General features: G+C 45.2%; 1 protein-coding gene across 4 annotated transcripts in view; it reads left to right on the forward strand.

Annotated features, from left to right (window-relative positions):
• ASTN2 (astrotactin 2) overlaps window positions 1-20749 on the forward strand; it is a 907765-nt gene that overhangs the window by 277202 nt on the left and 609814 nt on the right. For 3 of the 4 annotated variants that reach the window (XM_060300567.1, XM_060300563.1, XM_060300562.1), the window contains exon 4: window positions 6435-6587. The exons of the other annotated variant lie outside the window; for it this stretch is intronic. In XM_060300567.1, coding sequence (XP_060156550.1) covers window positions 6435-6587 — 153 coding nt within the window. The remainder of the gene's footprint in view (window positions 1-6434; window positions 6588-20749) is intronic. 4 annotated transcript variants of the gene reach the window in all.

Here is a 20749-nt window from a genome sequence, read left to right on the forward strand (position 1 = left end):
ATGACTTTGTCTCATGGTGCCTCTGTTTTCACATCTGTGTAAAAGGGAAAATGTATATTCTCTAAAATAATTTTGAAAGTGAATATCTTACAATGCAGATGCCTTTCACAATGAATGAATGAATGAATGAATGGATTGAGCAATCATAAAGCTGAAGAGGGAGAGAAAGTTGGGTTGTGGCCACTCTCGATCACTTACTGTGTTCCAGAAGCTCTGTTAGACAATTATGTACATAATTATGTTTAATCCTCCCAACAACCCTGCAGGCATTCAGGGAAACTGAGAGTTGTAAAAGAGGAGGGAGTGGCTCTAGGTCACACAATGGCAGAGCTGACATTGGAACTCGGGTGGGCTTTCTCACACTTTGCACTAGGCAGTATGGCCAAGTAATACCCACCTGTTGCTTTGTTCTCTGAACATAGTTCTGTAGTGAGACAAAACTGACAACACGGGGCATGAGCTGAGCCTAGGACCTCCAGGCTGGACAGTCTTGACCATCGACACTGAACAAGGTTCCTTGGAAGAGCAGGTCAGACTCCAGTCAAGTTGAGCCCCTGGCTCCAGCCAGGACCAGATTGCCAGGGGCTCCTTGCCCAGATGAGTTAAGAGGGGCTGAGCTTTTAGAGTCACTTTCCAGGCCCAGAGAAGGCACATCCAAACTCAAAGACTGGGATATCCATGTCCATCCACCAGGAAGGACAGGAAGAGTATGTGTACGGTGGTGTGGTGAATGGAGCCCAGTCATCAGAGTCCTCATAACCTGAGTCTAAATCCCAGCTCTGCCATTGTTAAGGGTGTGACCCCCCGGAGCTTATTTAGCTTCTCTGAGCCTCAATTTCCTCATTTTTAAACGGCTAATGACACTTAGCTTTCAAAGTTGTTAGGAGGAATAAATGAGAAAACATAAAGAAATGCCAGCTTTCTTGCCTGGCAGAGAATTGGTGAAGTTTTCAAGAACTGTGAATTTTCTTCCTATGTAGGCTGGGTGAGTCTAGAAAAATGAAAGAGGGTGATGATAAAGGTGATATAGGAACTTGAACCCAAACCCATACAAGTTACAGTGATAGAACATCCCAGGCTGTGCCGGGGAGGGAACAGCGCGTGAGCGTTTGAATGTGGACTTGGGGAATGCCAGTGTAGACAGGGCATGTAGTGCCTGTTCTTCAGGGTCGAGTAGCAGGCTGAAGCTTGCCTGGTGGCTGGAAACAAACACGACCCTTATGCCTTTGCAGTGGTACGCGGGGTCTGCCTTCTCCTTTCCCTTCTCTCGCTGTCTCTGTCTCCTCTTGTGTCCTTCCTGCCCTTCCCTTTCTGTTCCCTCTTTATTATTTTCCAGATCTCTCCCCTCCTTTCCACTCTTCTTTGCTTCCCTTTTCACCCCCTGCCCTTGATTACTGAGCACAGTTTTCCTTTCCATTCTTGTTTTCTCTCCCTCCTCCTTTTTTCTCTCCTCTTTTCTCTCTCTGTCTTGGCTTGGGGGCCGGGGCTTCTCTCCTTGGTCCCCAGTGCTTCATTTCCATTAAGCTTGACAGTCTCTCATATGTCAATTAGAAAGGGCTGCTTCCCCCTCTTCACCCTCCCTTTCCTGGGCCTGCTGTGATGCTCAGATCAAGCACCATCTGTTGCATTCATCTAGGCGACGGGTGAGCATTTTGCTGCTCTGGGGAGGCAGAGCTCAGCGGGTACCAGGAGGTAACGTGGCTTGTTTGGACCACTTGATATATTGATATTGATAGAGCTACCGGATGGGATTGAGAGGGATGGGGGCAGGAGAGAGTGGTACAGAGGATGAAATAGGCCGTGGATGGGTTTGCATAAGCACCTCCCCCTCTAAGCCTGTCTGGGTTCTTGGCACTGTCGCCAAGGCGAGAGCAGCCAAACAGATGGATGGGATTTGCCACAGTCGGGATCAGAAACCCTTGCAGCTCCCTTGCAGCTCAGGGGAGCAAACCTTGCCTCTCTGAGTGTCTTCCTCTCCTCCCCGCTGGTCAAATCTGCATCAGCTTAGGAGAAAGTAAAGCAGAAATAACAGGATGGGCAGAGGCTGACCTTTAGGAATTGCTGAATGTCAGAGCCTCGATGAAAAGGGAGGATGTATCAGTCAAGGTTCCAGCTGGGCAAAGAAGGCGCCCTCCAATGGGATTTTTAGGCGAAGTTCAACGAAGCTACTATTTATAGAGGTGTAGACAGAGTGAAGAGAATCAATGGGGAGGGGGTATTGAGGCACCAGGAAAAATAACTATCAGGAAGCCACCCCTAATGCCTAGAACTGAAGGAACAGGGAGAGGACATGGTTTTACTGGAGTCTGGGAAAAATGGATTTGTGGAAAAGGGGCCCTGGCAGAAGCTGTGATTGTTGAGTGCCCCCGTCTCTATCAGAAATACGATGCAGAAACAGGAAAGGAGTAAGGGAAGACATCCCCTCAAATTCCCTCCTCCCTTATCCTGCCAGAGCATCTCCCTGGGCAAACTCACCTAGTAGCCAGATAAGAAGGACCTGTGAAATAGCCCATTGAGGGTCTGCTCCAGGCCACAGAGTGGGACAGAATGAGCCTGTGGGTGGAAGATGGATCTGGGGGTGCAAAGGGAGATCAGGCAGTGCAGATGAGGAATGATCACGTGTTCCATAGCCTCCACTGTGCCAGAAGCTAACGTGCTTCACCACTACACACACTCCCTCTCTGCCTGTTCCGAAGAACACGTGAGCAGAGCCTCCACAGGGTCCAGTTGTCTCTTGTGAGTGCGAGACCCACACAACTTGCTGTCTGCTCAACACCTCTCCATGTAGACATCTGGGAGGCACCAAGTGAGCTCACCTAAAACCAAACTCAGTTCACTCCTCTTTCAGTGTCCCTCCTCTCACTGAGAGGTACCATCGTTCTGCCTCTGTGGATGCCAGAAGGCCAGGAGTCATCCTCTCTACCTCGCTCTCCCTTATCCCCCTTTTCCAATAAATCACCACATTCTCAGGGAGGGGTGCCTACAAAGTAACTCTCAAATGTGCTCCCTGCTCTATCTCCACTGCTCCAACATCTCTGTCGCTACTCTCTCTCCTGCTCTATCCCTATCTCCACCTCTGCTACCTGGCATCTCCTACATGGACTTCTGTAATATGGTACCACCTTCCTAGTTGGTCTTCTCACTTCCATTTCTGTCCTTCCCCAATGCATCCTTTCTACTGCCAGAGCGATCTTCTCTAAGTGAAGATCTGATCAAGCCACTTTCCTATCTAGAACCTTCAGTATGTTCTATTCTTAACAAGACCCAGAAGAGTTAGGGTCAGGGTGGGGGTTAGGGTGAGGGTCAAGGTTAGCGTTAGTACTAGGATTTCCTGCCTCTCTAGCATTATCTCACACCGCTCGCTTTCAGCATTTCAGCCGCAGTGGTGACGGCAGCCCCTTGCATATTCCCTCCCCCGCAGCTCCCTTGTCACCTGATTTTCTCATACTCTTTCCAGATCTTAGTCACACTGGTCACTTCCTTGAAGCAGGTTTCCATGGTTTTCCTAGACAAGGTCATATCCCTCTACTAGAGCCTCCTAGATCATCTTTCACCTCTCCTTTATTGTATACATCAGTTGTAAATTTTCCATTTCTCTGTCATCTATTTCATTACTATTGGTTTTCCTGTCTACATGGTGAGCATCACGAGGGGGTTTTGTTTGTTGTTGTTTTCACCATCTTACCCTGCTATGGACTGAAAGTAAGCCTTATTAACCCCCAATGTGATTGTGACTTTGTCTACTAGACCCGCCAGAACAAAATGCCAGACTGTGTGGCTTAAACAACAGACATTTACTTTCTCACAGTTCTGGAGGCTAGAAGACCGAGATCAGGGTGTCAGCATGGTTGGGTTCTAGTGAGGGCTCTCTTTTTGCCTTGTAGATGGCTACCTTCTCTTGGTGTCCTCATGGGGAGATCTTTCTGTTCTTCTAAGGCCACAGTGCCATAAGATTAGGGCCCCGATTTTATGATCTCATTTAATCTTAATTACCTCCTAAAGGTCCCGTCTCCAAATATAGTCTGCTATAGACTGAATTGTGTACCCCAAAATTCACATGTTGAAACCCTAACCTCCATTGTGACTGTATTTGGAGATAGAGTTTTTGATAGGTAATTAAAATTAAATGAGAACATACGGGTAGGATCCTAATTTGATAGGATTGGTGTCCCTATAAAAAGAGAAAGACTTCTCTCTCCCTCTCTCTCCCTTTCTTTCCCTCCCTCCCCCTCTCTCTCCCTCTCTCCCTCTCCTCCCCCAACAAGGGTGCACCAAGGAAAGGCCACGTGAGCAGACAGTAAGAAGTCAGCCATCTTCAAACCAGAATCTGACCTGTTTATGTTACCGAGTCTATGATTTTTGTTATGCAAGTCCAAGCAGACGAAGACATATTTTCTGAAAATACTGTAGAGTGAATGAATGAGTGAGGAGGCGAATGAATGTGTGAATTTTCACAGATGTGTGTGGGTCCCTCTCTTGGAGGATTCCAGACAGTGGCTTGCTCTGGACTTTTGACCCCCGTTTAGCCCAACTCTTTCAGTTTTGTGCAAATCGCTCTCCTCTCTGGGTTTAAAGCATCTGGATTGGGTATGACAGTGCTTCTCAGAATTAGACCGTAGCCTCTTGCTGGGGGGTTCTGTATCATAGGCTTGGAGTAGGGGGCCCATGTTTGGGATTTTCTTCTTGGCTCAGTAGACCTAACTGAGATACCTGTGGAGACAGATAGCAAGAGAGGCAGGTACGTTACACTACTACAGCGTCATTTGTATTGTCAGTCATCTTTTCCTTAGCAAACACAGATGCCCCTCTGTGTCCCTAGAGATGAGGCTTCTCACAGAGCCCAGTACCCAAACCAGCCCTCTGGGTATGACCTACCCTGCAGACACATGTGTGTCTAAGCTGATAAACTTTCCTGGGAAAACAGGATCTCCTTGAAGTTGGTGTCGGGATGTTCAGAAGCCTTCTTTGTCTACTCTGGGAAAAGCTCATCAAAGAAACAGGAATCTTTACCACATCCCATTCCTTGTCATCAGACAGCAAGTAGCTTAAACTGAAGAACTTTCCCAGCCTCTTGAGGCATAGGTGGAGGGAGGGTTGAGTCTGAAGATTTCAAAGTCAGGGCTGTCTTTGGGGATTTCTCAGAACAAAGACACTGTGATCATTCAGCCAATCTTCTTTTCTTCTTTCTCATTTCCCCTCCTTTTCTTTTATGTTGGCTCTCTCCTTCTTTCTCGTTTGTCTGCTTTTTTTTTTTTTTTTTAATTTTATCTTCTACCTTTTTTCCCTCTGCCCTTCTGCCATCACTCTCTCCATTCTCTATAACTTTCTACCAGTCTCAATTTTGAAATTTCTGAAAATGTGGGTACCAGTAGCTCCTTAGAGGATATTGAAACGAAAGGAATGTTGGAGTAGGATTTAGAAGGCTTGACTCTACTGCTTGCTAGCTTGGAGCTAGTTGTATGCCTTGTTTGGGGTGGGGGGGGACTTCAGTTTCCCCTAGTAAAAGGGGGCTCTTGTACCAAGTGATCTACGTATCACTGCACTGCAGTTTTGTCTCCTGAAACATTGTTTGACCCATGTACTGCCGTCTACCTTTATTGTCACTGTTCTGGTTCAGGCAATATTGTCTCTGGCTGGCTTCTGCAAAAGCCTCTGTACAGCCCTTTGTCCTTGCTTCTGTGTGTATTCTCCATACTCTGGTTAGTAGTTGTTATCACAGGGGCTTAATTGGAACATGCCAGTTTCCTGTTTAAAACCTTTCAATGATCATCTTTTGCCTTTGGGATAAAATCCAAGCTCCGCAAGGTGGCTTACAAGGTGTTCTGCCCTCTGCAGCCTCATCTGCTCTTCCCAGCCTCCACTGCAGCCACACTGAACTCCTTTCAGTTACTCAAGCACCGTGTTCTTTCTGGCTTCAGATCTTTGCACATGCCTCTCCTTCCACCCAGGGCACTCTCTTATCTCAAATCTTTTCAACAACTCCACCCTGATTCTATCTTCTTTGCTAATTCCTACTCCTGTTTAAGGTCTCAGTGGAGGTATTGCCTCCTCCTCCAGGAAGCCTGCCTTGACTCCCAGGACGGGTGAGCTGACCCTTCTTGGTGCTCCTCTGGTACTCTTTACTCCACTGTCACGGAAGTATTGCACAGTGTTTGAAATGCCTGGATATGTGTGCTACCAAGCTATGGAGTCCTTGAATCATGGATTGTGTCAAACTTTCACCATCGTATCTCAAGGGCTTGGGGCAGTACCCTTGAGAACACAGTCGGTGTTGAAGAAATAAATGCGTTAAGCCAGTAGATTCATCTCTACTGGCCCCTGTGGCTTCTGCATCACCACTGGGTCCGGGAGGGAACTCCGGGGGGCCAGGCCCAGTCCTCCAGGGGCTGAGGGTGGGCCGAGCCCTAACCTCAGCCCCGTTGCCCACCCCGTAGCGGCAGCTGAGGCGACGCAGGAGCCAGTGGAGTCCCTGATGCAGAAGTTCAAGGAGAGTTTCCGTGCGAACACGCCCATCGAGATCGGCCAGCTGCAGCCAGCACTGCGCAGTGCCTCGGCAGGAAGGCGGAAGAGGAGGAGCAGGTCCAGAGGTAGGTCCTCCCAGAGGCTCTGGCCAGGATGTCTGCCCGCTGTGCCCAGGTTCTTAAGGTGCCGGGAAGAGCTATGCCCTCTTCCCCCTGCTTCCCTGTGCTCACAGAACCCACGCCACTGTCCCCCTGATAAGTCATCTCAGCTGAGGCCTTGGAGCGAGAGGACCTGTGTCCCTGGGTGGAAAGCTAACCTCTCTGAGCCCCAGCCGCCTCATCTGAGAACGGGAATGAATTGCCCACCTTCCAGAGAGGTTGAGAAGGTTAGCAACAATCTATGGAAAGTGCCCAGCACAGGACCAGGGTACAGCAGATGCTCTTCAAGTTGTAGCTGGTGTCACTTTGGAGAGTGTGAGAAAGCCAGGATGTTCTTGTGGAAAGCATCCTCAGACTGGGATCACAGCACAGCGTTTGGACCCACTCTTTAATAGCCTGAGTAATCTAGTGGTCAAAGCAGGAGTGCTGTGTATTAGACAGAACTGGATTCAAATTTTGGTTTTGCTGTTACCTAACCCTGTCACCTTGGGCAGTCCCTCCACTTCCCCAAGCCACTCCTCTCTGCCCAGCTTCCTGTAACATCTCAGCGCAGTGCCCAGCCAGTGGGCAATCAAAAGTAGATTTTCCCCTCTTCCTCCTTCCTCATCCTTCTCCCTGTCTCTCCTCCCAACGTTACCATCATCATCATCATCATCATCGTCTCCTTTCTCTGACCTTCTCGTGACCTTGTGTCTGGGACGAACCCCCTCCCCATTTCACCATTGCCTGATTTCCCAATGTCGTCTTTATCCTTCCATGCACTCAGTGGTCTCCAGCCAGTCACTCTTCCTCTTGACTTTTACTCCTCTAGTTCCTGTAACTTGATTTTGATTATGTCATTTCCCTTCTCCTGTAACTTCAGTGGTTGTCCAGGGTCTTCAGAAGTGTTCGTGCTTATGAAAATGGCATTTGAGGCCCCCAAAGAGCTCCAGTGTCTCTGCTGACTCTTCTAAATCCACGTGTCCCCACTTCCACGTTTCTTTCCCGGCCAGTTTCTCTGCGTGAAAACCCCTATCTAGCCCCTATAAATAGTTATTGGCACTTATTGACAGGTACTCCAGGCAGCAGGCTAAATGCTGTGCATATCTTATCTCATTTGATCCTCAGCAACCCTATGAAACAGGTACAGTGATGACGCCCATTTTACAGATGGTATCACTAAGGCACAGAAAGCTGCAGCCACCTGCCCGAAGGAACATCCTAGCAATTATCAGAGCCAGAAAGAACTAAGCAGTCTGAGTCCCAGACTTTTTAAAAAAATCAACCATTAGGTTCTATCCTGGTGAAGTCCTACCTTTCTTTCCAAGCTTAACGTGCATGACATATATTGGCAAACACATCACTGACTGTCACCATCACAGTTCACCCTGAATTCTCCCATGTGTGAATTCTCCCACATCTTTATCTATGTGTTAAGCACTGATTTCACTTTTGCGTAATATCATTTGCTTTTGTCTGTCTCTCTCTTTAGCTAGACAGTGTTCTTTGAAGGCGGGAAATATCTTATTTGAATTTCTGGGTCTAAGTCAATGTCTGCACACATAGCAGACACTTGTTATTTGCTGAGACGTCTAGGTCTTAGTCCTGTGAATTCCTGTATCCGGTGAAAAACCGACATCTACACATTTAGGTGAGATCGTAAATCGAGGCAGAATTTGATGATGGAGTTCCTTTTTGGAACTCGTGGTAAACCCCAGGGTGAACCATTGTATAATGATAAAGAATAGTTGTTTCGAGGTCGGCAATGTCTGAGTGCTAATCCAGCCCTGTCAGTTTCAACTTGCTTAACTTTGGAAGAGTCACTGGGTGTCTCTGAGCCTGAGTTTCCTCTTCTGTAGAGTAGGGTTGCCAATCCCTACGTCAGAGGATTGCTGTAAGGATCTGATGAAATGATGGATATAGACTACTTTGGAGTGCTGAGCTAATGTGTATTAGGAACTGAACAAATGCTATCTTATGTTTGTCATGGCTTGGGCATTCAGGATCACTTGTAATTTCACTCAGCTTTAACTAGCCATCTTTATTGCTCCAGTATTCACCAAGAATCTCCTTCCCATATCCTCTCTACAAATACGGCCCCCATAAATACACTCGACTCCAAGTCCATAGCCTCCCTCCTCTTCACTATCAATCTGAATTTCTTTCCTTAGTGTCATATCCTAAACATTTTTATGTCAATGAATTCTTCCAAAAACAATCTCTTTTATGTACCGTAACTGTCTTAATGAGGCCACCACTGTAAGGCATTTGGGCTGTTTCTAATTATTTGCCCATTATAAACAATGTCATGTAGAACCTTTTCTTTGCATAAAACTTGACCTTCACTTTGGAGTCTGTTTTCCCCTCTTGAATTGCAGACTTAGATTATTCATGAAATCTATTGTTTGACAGACTCTAATTGAATATCAAGTTATTTTAATTTATACGTTAAGTGGGAACTAAGAGAACTGATACAGGAAGAAATTCATTTTGTCCGCCCTTTCTTTGTCACCATTATGACCACTGCCACCTTTTATCTCCTGCTTCTGACTATACCCTCCTTGAGATTCTCCCCAAGGCAAGCCAGAGTAACCTTTTTAGAAATATAAACAAGTTAAGGTCGCTGTTCAGCTTAAAATTTTTCAGTGGTTTCCTGTTATCTTCAGAACACAGTCCAAAGTCTTTGCCATGGCCTGTAGCTTCTGTTCCATCTGAATCTGTTCCTGCCTTGTTCGCTCACTTGGCATTTCCTGTGCTCCAGGCACAATGCCTTTCTTCATGTCCCAGGAACACAGCGAATGGAGCCCCAGTGTAGGGTCTGAGAACTTGCTGCACTTCTTGCCATGTCTCTTTTTGTCCCCCAGATTCTCTCCTGGCTGGCCCCTTCTCACCTTTCAGCTCTTAACTCAAATGTCAGCTCCTCAGAACCATTGTCCATGACTACCCAAACATGGGTACCCAAACTTTTACTCCTTTCCATCCCCAACCTGCTACTATCTGTTACATAACCATTTTTCGCTCCTTCCCTAATATTAGGGTCTAAAATCACTTTTATTTGTTTGCTTGTTTACTGTTTTCCTCTCTAAAATGTAAGCTTCATATTCATAAACCTAATACGTGGAAAGCGCTTAATAAATATTTGTTGAATAAATGAGTGCATTAACCTCAAAGATTGTGGAAAAGTGGCTTAGTTTTGTAACTTTCAAATTGATGGTAGAAGAGGGATCCAGGATAAAATAAAACCTCCCAGTACAGATCTCCAGGGAATCCTGTTTCCCCTAGAGATAGACTCATTGATGGATAGCACATGAAACGTGCTCAAGTGGGTGCTGTCAAAGCAGTTTTCAAAATGGCTTAATAACGTTGTGCTCACGGTTTTGCTGCCACTATTGGGTAAGGTTTTTTGCAAGAGAGAGAAAGGCTAGTACGTGCCAGTCCCAGACTTCCCAACTCACACCCTTTCCACCACATGTCCTCAAGATTTTCTTGGACAGAAGAAATCCATGGTCAGTAACTGTTTTGGAAATTCCGCACACTCCCTCTTTCTCTTGGAAATTCCCAAATGCATCTTCATCTGTGAAAGACCCTGGGAAATCCTGCCGTGCAGAGAGCTGGGCAGATTTGTTTAGTTCATCATCTGTAAAACCGTCTTGACCGCAGACTCTGTTCTTCCCCTCGGAACATGTATGAACATCTTGCAGCACAGAGAAGTTCTGGAAGTGCTTTTGGAAGTGCTCCATTGGCTTCCACTGACCATCAGACATCCCAGATATCACAGTCAAAATCCCCAGTCTTTCACTGTCTCTTCCCCCTGCCGCTGAAGTGGCCGTGGGCCTTCTGGCCCAGAGTGGGAACACCTGGCCTCTCTCTGCTTCATTAGGCTCTGCGCCCGGCCCATGGTGCTCAGCGGGTCCCAGCAGATGGAATGGTAGCAGAGAACCGGTGTCATGAAACTGAGCACATGCTTGAAATCAGCTCCAATGCGGTTTTGTAGTTAGGGCTTCCTCCTGAGAGACCTGGCAGGTGCTGACGTGAATTGTCCTCAGGCAGACAGAGGAAAGTGGTGGAGGTCCCAGTGCTGTCCTCTTGGCTGTGACAGCGTTTTATGAGGCAGCTGTTGGGTAGTCAGGTCCACAGGTAGTGAAGAGGGGGTGTTGGCTCTCAAATAAAGCAGAGGAAGATTTCTCTGGATGTGAGGGAAGGCTGCTGAGTTTCATGCAGTCTAGGTAGTGGTCTTTAAAAAGTGGGACTTTATATTTGAAATTGAATTCCACCACTGGCTAACTGATGGATCTTAAATAAGCAATGAATTTGTTTTCAGCCTCAGTTTTCTTATCTGTAAAATAGTGCAAATAATGCTGAAATCACATGTAGGATGTGAGATAATACCTGCAAAATGCTTAGTCCAGTGTCTGGCTCATGGTTGACCCTCAATAAAGAGTAGCTAAGTTTATCATTGTCATCAGGGTCCCACTCATCTGGCCTCCAGGGGCTCACAAATCTATCCCTCCTCCCCGGGCCGTTGTCTCTGACTTGGTTAAGGTTTCATCATCCCTCATCCAGATTCCCGTAACTGCCTCTTCATCCCCAAATCCACTCCACCCTGGTGGGTGAAGTGATCTTTTGAAAACACACTAAATCAGACCATGTCACTCTCCTGCCTAGAACATTTTCCTGATATTCTGTCACTTGCACTGGGGGCTTTTGAAGCTTTTGCAGTGAAGTCTTCCTGGAGGCAGACGAAAATCAACACACCCCCAAATAGTCTGCAGCTGTGCTCACAAAACGTCAACATAAGCCCCTAATTCCCGATTCTGTCTAAAAAAAAATCCATGCCATTCTATTTTGTAATATGTGCATATTTATTTTAGTTTAGATTATATTATTTGTCAGTTAAATTATTTAACATTTTCTCAAGTCTTTAGGTAATGTCGATGTCCCGAGAAGAAGAATCCTATTTTCGCTGATTATACTAGGATAGTACGGTACCATCTTCAGTAGGTTTCCATAGGATCCAGTGAGATAATGCCTGTAAAGCCCTGAGCACAGAGACAGGCAAAAGGTGCGCACTGAACATGTGTTCTATTATTTTCTTATTTACTACTCTTATGGCTACTGTTTTATTATTACTTTTGCATTTGTCAGTATCACTGTCATGACAGTGAGAATGTCAACATCATTGTATTTTTCAATGTCCCATTAAGGATACACCTACCCAGTTTTAGAAGGAAGAGTCTGTAGGATTTAGGGCACACTGTTTAATAGGATCAGAAAGTTGCCAGAGCTGGCTACACAAGGCTCCTTCCTAGCCTGGACTCCAGCCTACCTCTGAACTCCCCCAAGCCACTGGATTCTGCAGCCTCCAGCACACTGTCCGTTTTCCTCTTCCCCCCAAATGACTTGGTTTCCAAATCCGTGTAACGATCATCCTTTACCTGAAAGCCCCTTCCTCTCTTCTCTAGGCAGAAAATTGCTACTCATGTTTCAAATTCTGGTCTCAAGATTTTCTCTATGAAGACCCCACCCCCCAGCCCACCCTCAGCCCTAATCCAGGCTGAGTGAGCTGCTGCTTTGGGCACTTGTAGCCCCCGTGCTGCTCTCTATCACAGCCCTCATTACAGGACACATCTGCTTCCCTCATCATCTCTGACAGTCCCGTGATGGAAAGGACAGTGATTTATGTCTCTCTGCAGACCAAATGCCTAACATAGAACTGGCATAGAATAGCAATTGGCTGGATGGGAGAATATACGAATAGGTGGATGGATGCATGAATGCATGGATGAATAAAAGAAGATAGTTGGGAGCTTCATGGACTACAGAGGGTTAAGAAGACGTGGTTCCACTAGCACTTACTGAGGACTTAGTGTGTTCTAAATACTATACTCATCATATATTATCTCATTTAAAAGCTCCCCACACCCCATAAGGTAAGGACTATAATTATCCCCATTCTACAAAACAGGAAATTTCAAGCTTAGGTAAGTTACGTGACTTGCCCAAGTGTACCCAGCTAATAGACTGTGGAATTGTGAATTCAAAGCCTAGACAGAGCCCATATTTCAGTTCCCAGATGACTATAGTTTTCGTCTTAGCTAGCCTGGCTAAGATCTTTGAGCTGTGAAATTGTATCAGCCTAGCCTAGATGCTGGAAGGAAGAGGTGGTAGTTCTCTTAAATTGGTAGGTGTTTCTGTATCATCAGAGCGTCTGTGAGGGTGATCAGGAGCTACAAGGTTCCGGAAAGTGAGGTCTCTCTCTTTCTTAGAGTCAGGACTGCCCCCCTACAATCTCCCTCTGGCCCCAGAGAGCCAGTTCTATGACCTGAGGGGCAGCAAACCCAGTGGTTATGCCACTGTCCAGTGTTCTCTGCATTTGAAAGGCACTCACCCAGCTTTTTTCGCTAAGTCGTACAAATGTAGGATGTGCCACACAGATCCCTGCCAACCAGCACTTCATCATTTAGTGAATGAAGCAGGTGATTAGACATTTGCACCACAAGGAATGCATAGGAAGGTGGTGTGAGCTGGCCTGGGGTGTTTACAAAACTGGGAGAATAATTAAAGAAGGGTTCACTGTGGAAGTAGCCCTTGAAGAATGCATTGGTATCAACTGAGGAGAGAGATTGGGAAGGTATTGCTAGTAGAAGAAAGAAACATGCAAAGGTACATGTGAGTGACACTGTGCAGGGCATTATGGGAATATCTGGGGAAAACTGTGAACAGAGCCAGGCTCCGGATATCACTCCCACAATCCCCAGCTGCGTCCCCACGCTGGGAAGAGAGGCACATTCTGGCTTCTTTATCCTCCCTGATAGAGAAGCCCTGATGTGCTCTTTTATTGGGGGACACTGTCCTTTAGAATGCGGGTTTATGTGGTGTGTGTGTACTCTTTACTAGTAAGTAGCAATGGATTATTCACTTAGTTGGAGGAAAATATTCATAAATATTAAGGGCTTTAAATTATATGCCTTATTGGATTGTTGCTGTGCTTAAACATTAAAACGACAGCCAACCAGATATGTCTTTATTTCTTTGGTTTCCATCTTTGTTACCCAGCCCCTGTGCCCCCTTAATAGCATCCCCTTCCTACCAAGGAGTTTTGGGTAGAGCTCACTCCTCCTTTTGCCAAAGGTAGTTTTTTTTTTTTTTTTTGTGGTATGCGGGCCTCTCACTGTTGTGGCCTCTCCCGTTGCGGAGCACAGGCTCCAGACGCACAGGCTCAGCGGCCATGGCTCACGGGTGCAGCCGCTTCACGGCATGTGGGATCCTCCCGGACCGGGGCATGAACCCGTGTCCCCTGCATGGGCAGGCGGACTCCCAGCCACTGCGCCACCAGGGAAGCCCCCAAAGGTAGCTTTGAAACTGCATAATCAAAATGGCATTCAACTTGAAACCATGAGATAGTTACAGGGATAGAAAGAAGACTGGATAGACCCCAGCTACCTAGAGTCTAGCGCTAAATCTATGATGAAATAACCCCTTGTCCCTCTACCTCTGTGACATTTCTCCTACTTGATTTTCCTCCCCGTCTCCATTGCCGCATGTCCCAAAGCCTGCTCTTCCTTCCAAATAAAACCTTAAAGCTACTTTCTTCGGGAAGTCTTTCCAAATTTTTCCCACATGAGAGTCATGCATACTTCCTCCAAACTTCAATAACCTCTTCTCTATCTTTCTTATGATATTTGTCACTTATTACCTTTTATGAGAGTAATTTAAGACCACTTCTCTTCTCCCTTAATTAATCTCCTGAAGCACAGTGACTATGTACAGGTCATGCCTGTGTTTCCAGTGACTAGACTAGTCCTGACACATAGCAGACACTCAGTTAATGCTTGATGAATTAATAGACTAGGCTAATCACAAGGGCTGTGTGATCTTGGACACAACTTTCCACTCTCCAGGCATCATCGTCCCCATCTAAGAAGCTGTGTGGCTCTGTGGAAACGAGCTCAGGTTCTGGAATCAGATAGATGAGAATCGACAGCACAGTTCTGCCTCTGACTCCCTCAACTTTTGGAAATAACTTGTGCTAAATCGTCATTACCTAATTTGTAAATCATACACTCGGCCACCTCATAGGGAGGCTGGTAGGATTAGACTTAATGTATGTAAAGTGCTCAGCAGGCCACACTAAACCTAATAAGTACGTAATAAATCTTTGTTGTTGTTAATTTGGAAAGCAAAGGTGATGGGCTAGATAATTTCCACAGGTCTCCTCCACCTCAAATGACCTTTGACTGTAAATCTGATTGGCAAGCATTGTTGTCGAGGGAAAAGTCCAGTACTTGGAGTCAGAAAACCCTGACTTGAACCCCAGCTCTTAAGTGCAGTGGGTCCTCAGAGAAATTAATTAATTTTCTCTGGATTCCATCCACAGCACCTGGAGATGTGGTAATATCTGCTATTCTTGTTTCTCAAGGCTGTTGTGAGAATGTGCTAGAATACTTATTGAAATCCTTTTTTAAAGCACCCTATAGATTACCAGCATCCTGGAATCATAGCCTTGGCACCTTCAAAGACAGGGGATAACACGCAGGTTTGAACAGGGAGCCTTTCCTCTGGGGCTCTGGCTTCCCTTTTCTGGACCACATGCCCCTTCCAGGAGGCGCTGCCAGGGCCAGTACTACCACAGCCCAGTGATCCCAGGTCAGGTTGGACTGAGGCCCGGGAGAGCTGATTTATAGTCAGAGCACATAGCTGCCTCCATAAATCTTCCCTGATGTGTCTTTCAGAGAAGTTTGCATTCCTAAAAGTGCATGTCTCCTCCAGGCGGTTTTCCTTGTCTGTCTGAAATATGTCACGGGGCCCTCAGTCAATTCTGTCTGGTCTGGCTGGGTGGAGAGGCAACTGCAGGCAGCCTTAAGAGAAGGCTCTGGACCAGGTCTTGGCGGGGCCTGGGGATATAACTCTAGGATATTTCTTTCATCAGGATGGTACAATACCACGTCAGAGTTGTAGCATAATAAACACCCTGAAACTTGGTGACTTAAAACAGAAACCACTTATTTGTCTCTTAATTTAAGTCAAGCATTTGGCCCTGGACTCAGCTGGGCAGTTCTTCTGGTCTGGATCGGGCAGGCTCAGCTGACCTCAGTCAGGTACCTGTGGTCAGCCAGCTCTCCAAGGCTGGCTCACGTGGGTTCCAAAAGCAGAAAGGACAAGAGCTGCAAGGCCTTTTGAGGCTTAACACTCAGAAGACACACTTCATCCTTCCCACTTCATTCACTTGCTCAAAACCAAGTTGTGAGGCCATCTTAGACACAGAAGGCAGAGAAACAGAGTTCATCCCTTGAAGAAGGGTCAAAATATTAGGGTGACTTTTGTAACCTCCAAGTACTCATATTTTATGAAGCCTCTATTTTATGCTAACGTCTGAGCTGATCCTCACAACCTCAGCATAATTACTTCTAATTTGCTGATGGAAAAGTTGAGACTCACACATACGAAGGAAACTTTATGATGGGGCACAGCTGGTCATGGCAGAACCAGATCCCTGATTCTAATCCTTGTAATAGCTGATCTAAAGACTATACTTTTTTTTTTAACCTCTGCTACTTTGTCCCTCTTCAACAGTGCTAAAGACTTCATGATATCAAGCCATTGTTAGATACAGCCTGGCTTGTGGTGTATCGAAGGGCAGTAGATTTGTATCCTGGCTGCATCCTTGCAAGGGCCTGTGGTCTATTGCAAGGTCAGTAAAATGCTTTGGTAAAGGGCCAGATGGAAAATATTTTAGGCCTTTCTGACCAAGAGAGAAACTTCAAGATAGTATGTAGGCACCTGTACGATGAGAAAATTTTTTCCACAGATTTTTATTGATGAAATTTAAAATATAATAATAATCAAGTACCATTTATTGTAACAAAGTTCTGCTAACGAGAAGAATGGAATTTATTTGACACTAACATGTGAATTTCATATCATTTTCACATCTTAATATATTCTTCTTTTGATTTGTTTTTACCACTTAAAGATGTAAAAAAAAACAGGCAGTGGGCCACATTTGGCCCACAATCCCTGGCATAAGGGAGCATCTCACATTTGGACTCAGAGAATCCTAGATCCAGCCCCCCCATGACTATCTAATTGCTCTGTGATTTGTGATTTGAGGCGAATCCTTAATGTCCCAGAGCCGCTGTTGCCCCAGGCTCCTAGACACACAATAGAGGGGAAACAATTCCTTATGTTCTCTTAGTCCCCCAAAGATGGAAGTGAATCTCAAGTTCATCTGATCCAGCTTGCTTGTAGATGTGAAAAATGGTGGAGCGGGAGACCTGTCTCTCTGCCGTAGAGAGAAACTAGCAGACCCAGAGATGGAATGCCACAAAATTGCCCTTGTTTCATGCCATTTGAACATGTAAAATTATGTAGGCCATATTACATACATAAGGATTGACTACTGGGGAATTTGGATAAAACACGTAGTTAGAAGCTGACAGATTGTTCTCTGTTCTAATTCAACTGCAATCAAATGAGTAGATCATTTAGAAGGTTACAAAGAGAAGGCTTTGTGTTTTCCTATGTTTGAGAAAGACATGGTGAACCAGAGTGAGGATATGGGGTAGAGGTCACAAGCCATTAGCAGGAGTTTTTGGGTTTTTTTGTTTTTGTTTTTTAATTTATTTTATTTTTGGCTGCGTTGGGTCTTCATTGCTGCGTGCGGGCTTTCTCTAGTTGCGGCGAGCGGGGGCTACTCTTTGTTGCAGTGCGTAGGCTTCTCGTTGTGGTGGCTTCTCTTGTTGCGGAGCACGGGCTCTAGGCACGCGGGCTTCAGTAGTTGTGGCTTGGAGGTTCTAGAGCGCAGGCTCAGTAGTTGTGGCGCACGGGCTTAGTTGCTCCGTGGCATGTGGGATCTTCCCGGCCCAGGGCTTGAACCGGTGTCCCCTGCATTGGCAGGCGGATTCTTAATCACTGCGCCACCAGGGAAGCCCAGCAGGACTTTTTAGGCTGTGCTCCAAATAGGTGCTCAGGGGACGAGCAGGCATAGAGGGATATCGCTGTGCAGGCAGGGCTCTTTCATCAAGCTCCTAGTCTAGATTTATGTATCGGGCTTCAACATTTTTGGAGAAAAGCCCCAATTCTAGCATATACGCTTTTAAAAACAAGTGTTTTTATGACAGAAGCTCCCATTCCTATATGGAAAGAAAGCCAGCAAGGGCCTTCTTCCTGTTACACACACACACACACACGCACGCACACGCACACACACACAGGTTGGGTAAAATGTAACATTTATTTTTAAACACAAATTTATCTCAGAAATGAAGAAAGGCAACTCCTCAGTTGTAAGGAATAAGGAGGAAATGCAAAAACCTAAGCTTTGAGTTTAGAAGCTGATGTCTTGGTGACTCCAGGTGGGCAGTGGGATGGGATGGGATAAAAATAAAAAGAAAGCAGGAGCAAGGAAGAAATGAAAGATAACTTGGTAGAAAAAAGCCCTAAAGCATGAGTAATCATAATAACTATAATTTGCATATTAAAATTCAGAGCTAGATTATACTACACAAAATCTATTTATGTGCTGTTTACCAAAGAACTTCTTAAAACATAAAGACACAAAAAGTTTGACAGTGAAAGAAAAGAAAAATATATACTAGGCAAATACTAATCAAATGAAAGCTTTGGGAGAAGTATAAGTATATGACAAAATAAAATTTACAACAAGAAGAAAGAAAAAATTGAAGTAGAACAAGAAGTAGATGGATACCTAATCGAAGAGGGAGATGTTTTTATAGAAATCTTCCTATTAGATCAAGTAAGCAAAATGCTACTAATAATATGGACAAATTGAACTGTACTATTAAAAATACAATAAAATGGGCATATATAAAATCCTGTCCCTAAGAATTAGAGTTTAAAGATTTTTCTCAAGAAGTGAGAAATTCTCTTAATGATCTTGACATCTTATGACCCGAATGTTCTGGCTTTGGCCCAATTTCCTGAAATTTCATTTTATTTTCAATGATAACTCTTTGCAACATTTATGACTACATGTGGATTCATTTTTATGCCTCTGAAAGACATATCTCTCAATCAGGGGTGCGAGCAGGGAATAGCAATCTATGTGTACTGATTTTCTTTTGCTTTTGCTTTTTGCGGGGGAATAGCGTATAGGGGAGGTTGTGGTTGAAGGAGAACGCTTCCAGAAAGATAGTCGCCGTCAAAACAAAGCAGTAGTATTTTGTTTCAATCCATATTCCTCATATTTTTCCTCAGGCCAGAGAAATAGTCCATTTTGTCAGGACAGCTTCTGGAACCAGAAGGGCTTTCTCTAGATTGCCTGTATATGATCTGGTTGTGAAGGTTTGCAGGAAAAAACTGTAGTGTCTGACCTCCTATATCTGTGTCAGTCTGGTTACCTTGCCCAAGGAGTTGCCTGAGAAGGGTCAGTGTGATCCCCTTCATGGAATTGTGTGACATTAGCAGTAACCTTTATAGATTCCAAGATGGGAAAGGGTCTTGAAGTCGTTTCCCTTTTAAGCAGGACTGCATGGCAGTAACTCTGCAAGATCTTGAGAACTTGAGACTAGATAATTACACTGGTAATTAATATTATAAATAATACCTTATTTATTTTATACGTAATAGTCTGTACCTCTCATTTCCCTACCCCTATCTTGCCCCTCCTCCCATCCCTGTCCCCACTGGTAACGACTAGTTTGTTCTCTATATCTGTCAGTCTGTTTCTTTTTCGTTATGGTCACTGGTGTGTTGTCTTTTTTTTTAGGTTTCACGTATAAGTGATATCATGCAGTAGTTGTCTTTCTCTGCCTGACTTATCTCTGGCCTCATTCTGATGTAGATCGGCTTCTTTGGTCCCAAAACAGCCAGAGAAGTCAGATCATCACTATGACATCATCATTCCTGCCATAGGATGAGACTCTTCCTAACCGCTCCCTAGAAATTCCCATTTCTTGGATTCTAGCCCCTCCTGCTATTATCCTGCCCAGGGCCTCCAACCTTACTGTCATCATTCTTTCAACTGAGTGCCTACCGAGTATGAGACACCATGCAGAGTCCTGAGACTTCAGCAGAAAACTGGGTATACGAGGTCCCTACCCCTGTGGGGGTCAAGGTATGTAGGAGGAAACAGACAGGTTATCAATCAAGCAAGGAAGCATACAAGTACAATGATTGCAGACCGTTGTAAGTGCACTGGAGGAAATGACCTTGGTGTTGGCCATCGCAGTTGTCCACCAAGCCTAAGGTAAAACCAGCCAGGCTTCTCCTTCCTTGCCTTGGCTAGAAACCATCATCCCGGCCTGTGACTTCCCCAGCCACATCCAGAGGAGCAGATCCTGAGGTTGCAGTTTGCTTTTATTCTATTTCCTACCTTAGGACGTATATCTGGTAGGAAACAGTAGCAATAATTGGCCACCTGCCTTGTGCCAGTCACTGGTCCAGGTGCTTTCAAATGTATTCTTGTAACCACCTTTCTTTAACCCTTATTTTGCAAAAGAAATCGATGTTCAGAGACGTGAAGTATGTTGCCCAAGCTCGTGTGGTCAAGTTGGTGATGGAGCCTGGATGTCAACTTAGATCTGTCTGCTTCCAGCACTGATGTCCTTTCTCCCACGTAGTAGCTCTCTCTCTTTTCAGTGCCTGCCTCCAAACCTGCTTTCACATCACCTGTGTGGGATCTCTGCACATACACAGGCCTCAGAGGTTAGACTGAAATTTGGCAGAAATAAAGCCACAGAAACAGACACAAAAACAGACCCTTTTGAATCTCCTAATAGCCCTAGTGGGATTTTCATTCATTTTCTTGCCTGATTATTATTAAGAATATGCCTCTGTGTCAATTAGATTTCATGATTTTGTTGTAAACTTTTGCACAGTGCAGCTTAAAAAATCTAGCCTTTTATCTCATTTCAGGATGGAAAATGTTGGTTTGATGTACAAGGTCTAATTATCCTCACCACGTGTTAGAAATCCAAGTGCAGCTAAACATTAAGGTTAAATGATGATATCACAACTTACTCAGTTTGCATTTTACATCCAATTGAAAACACAAACCACTCGCCTCATTAATCCTTTGCAATCCAGTTCTCCCACCCCCAAATGAAATGATCCTTTTGGGACACATTTATATCCTTTTAACAGCCTCCTGACAGTTCTGCTGATGGAGTTTGTATCCAACTTTGTTACTG

Source organism: Globicephala melas, chromosome 6 (genome assembly GCF_963455315.2).
Source record: "Globicephala melas chromosome 6, mGloMel1.2, whole genome shotgun sequence".
Lineage (NCBI taxonomy): Eukaryota > Metazoa > Chordata > Mammalia > Artiodactyla > Delphinidae > Globicephala > Globicephala melas.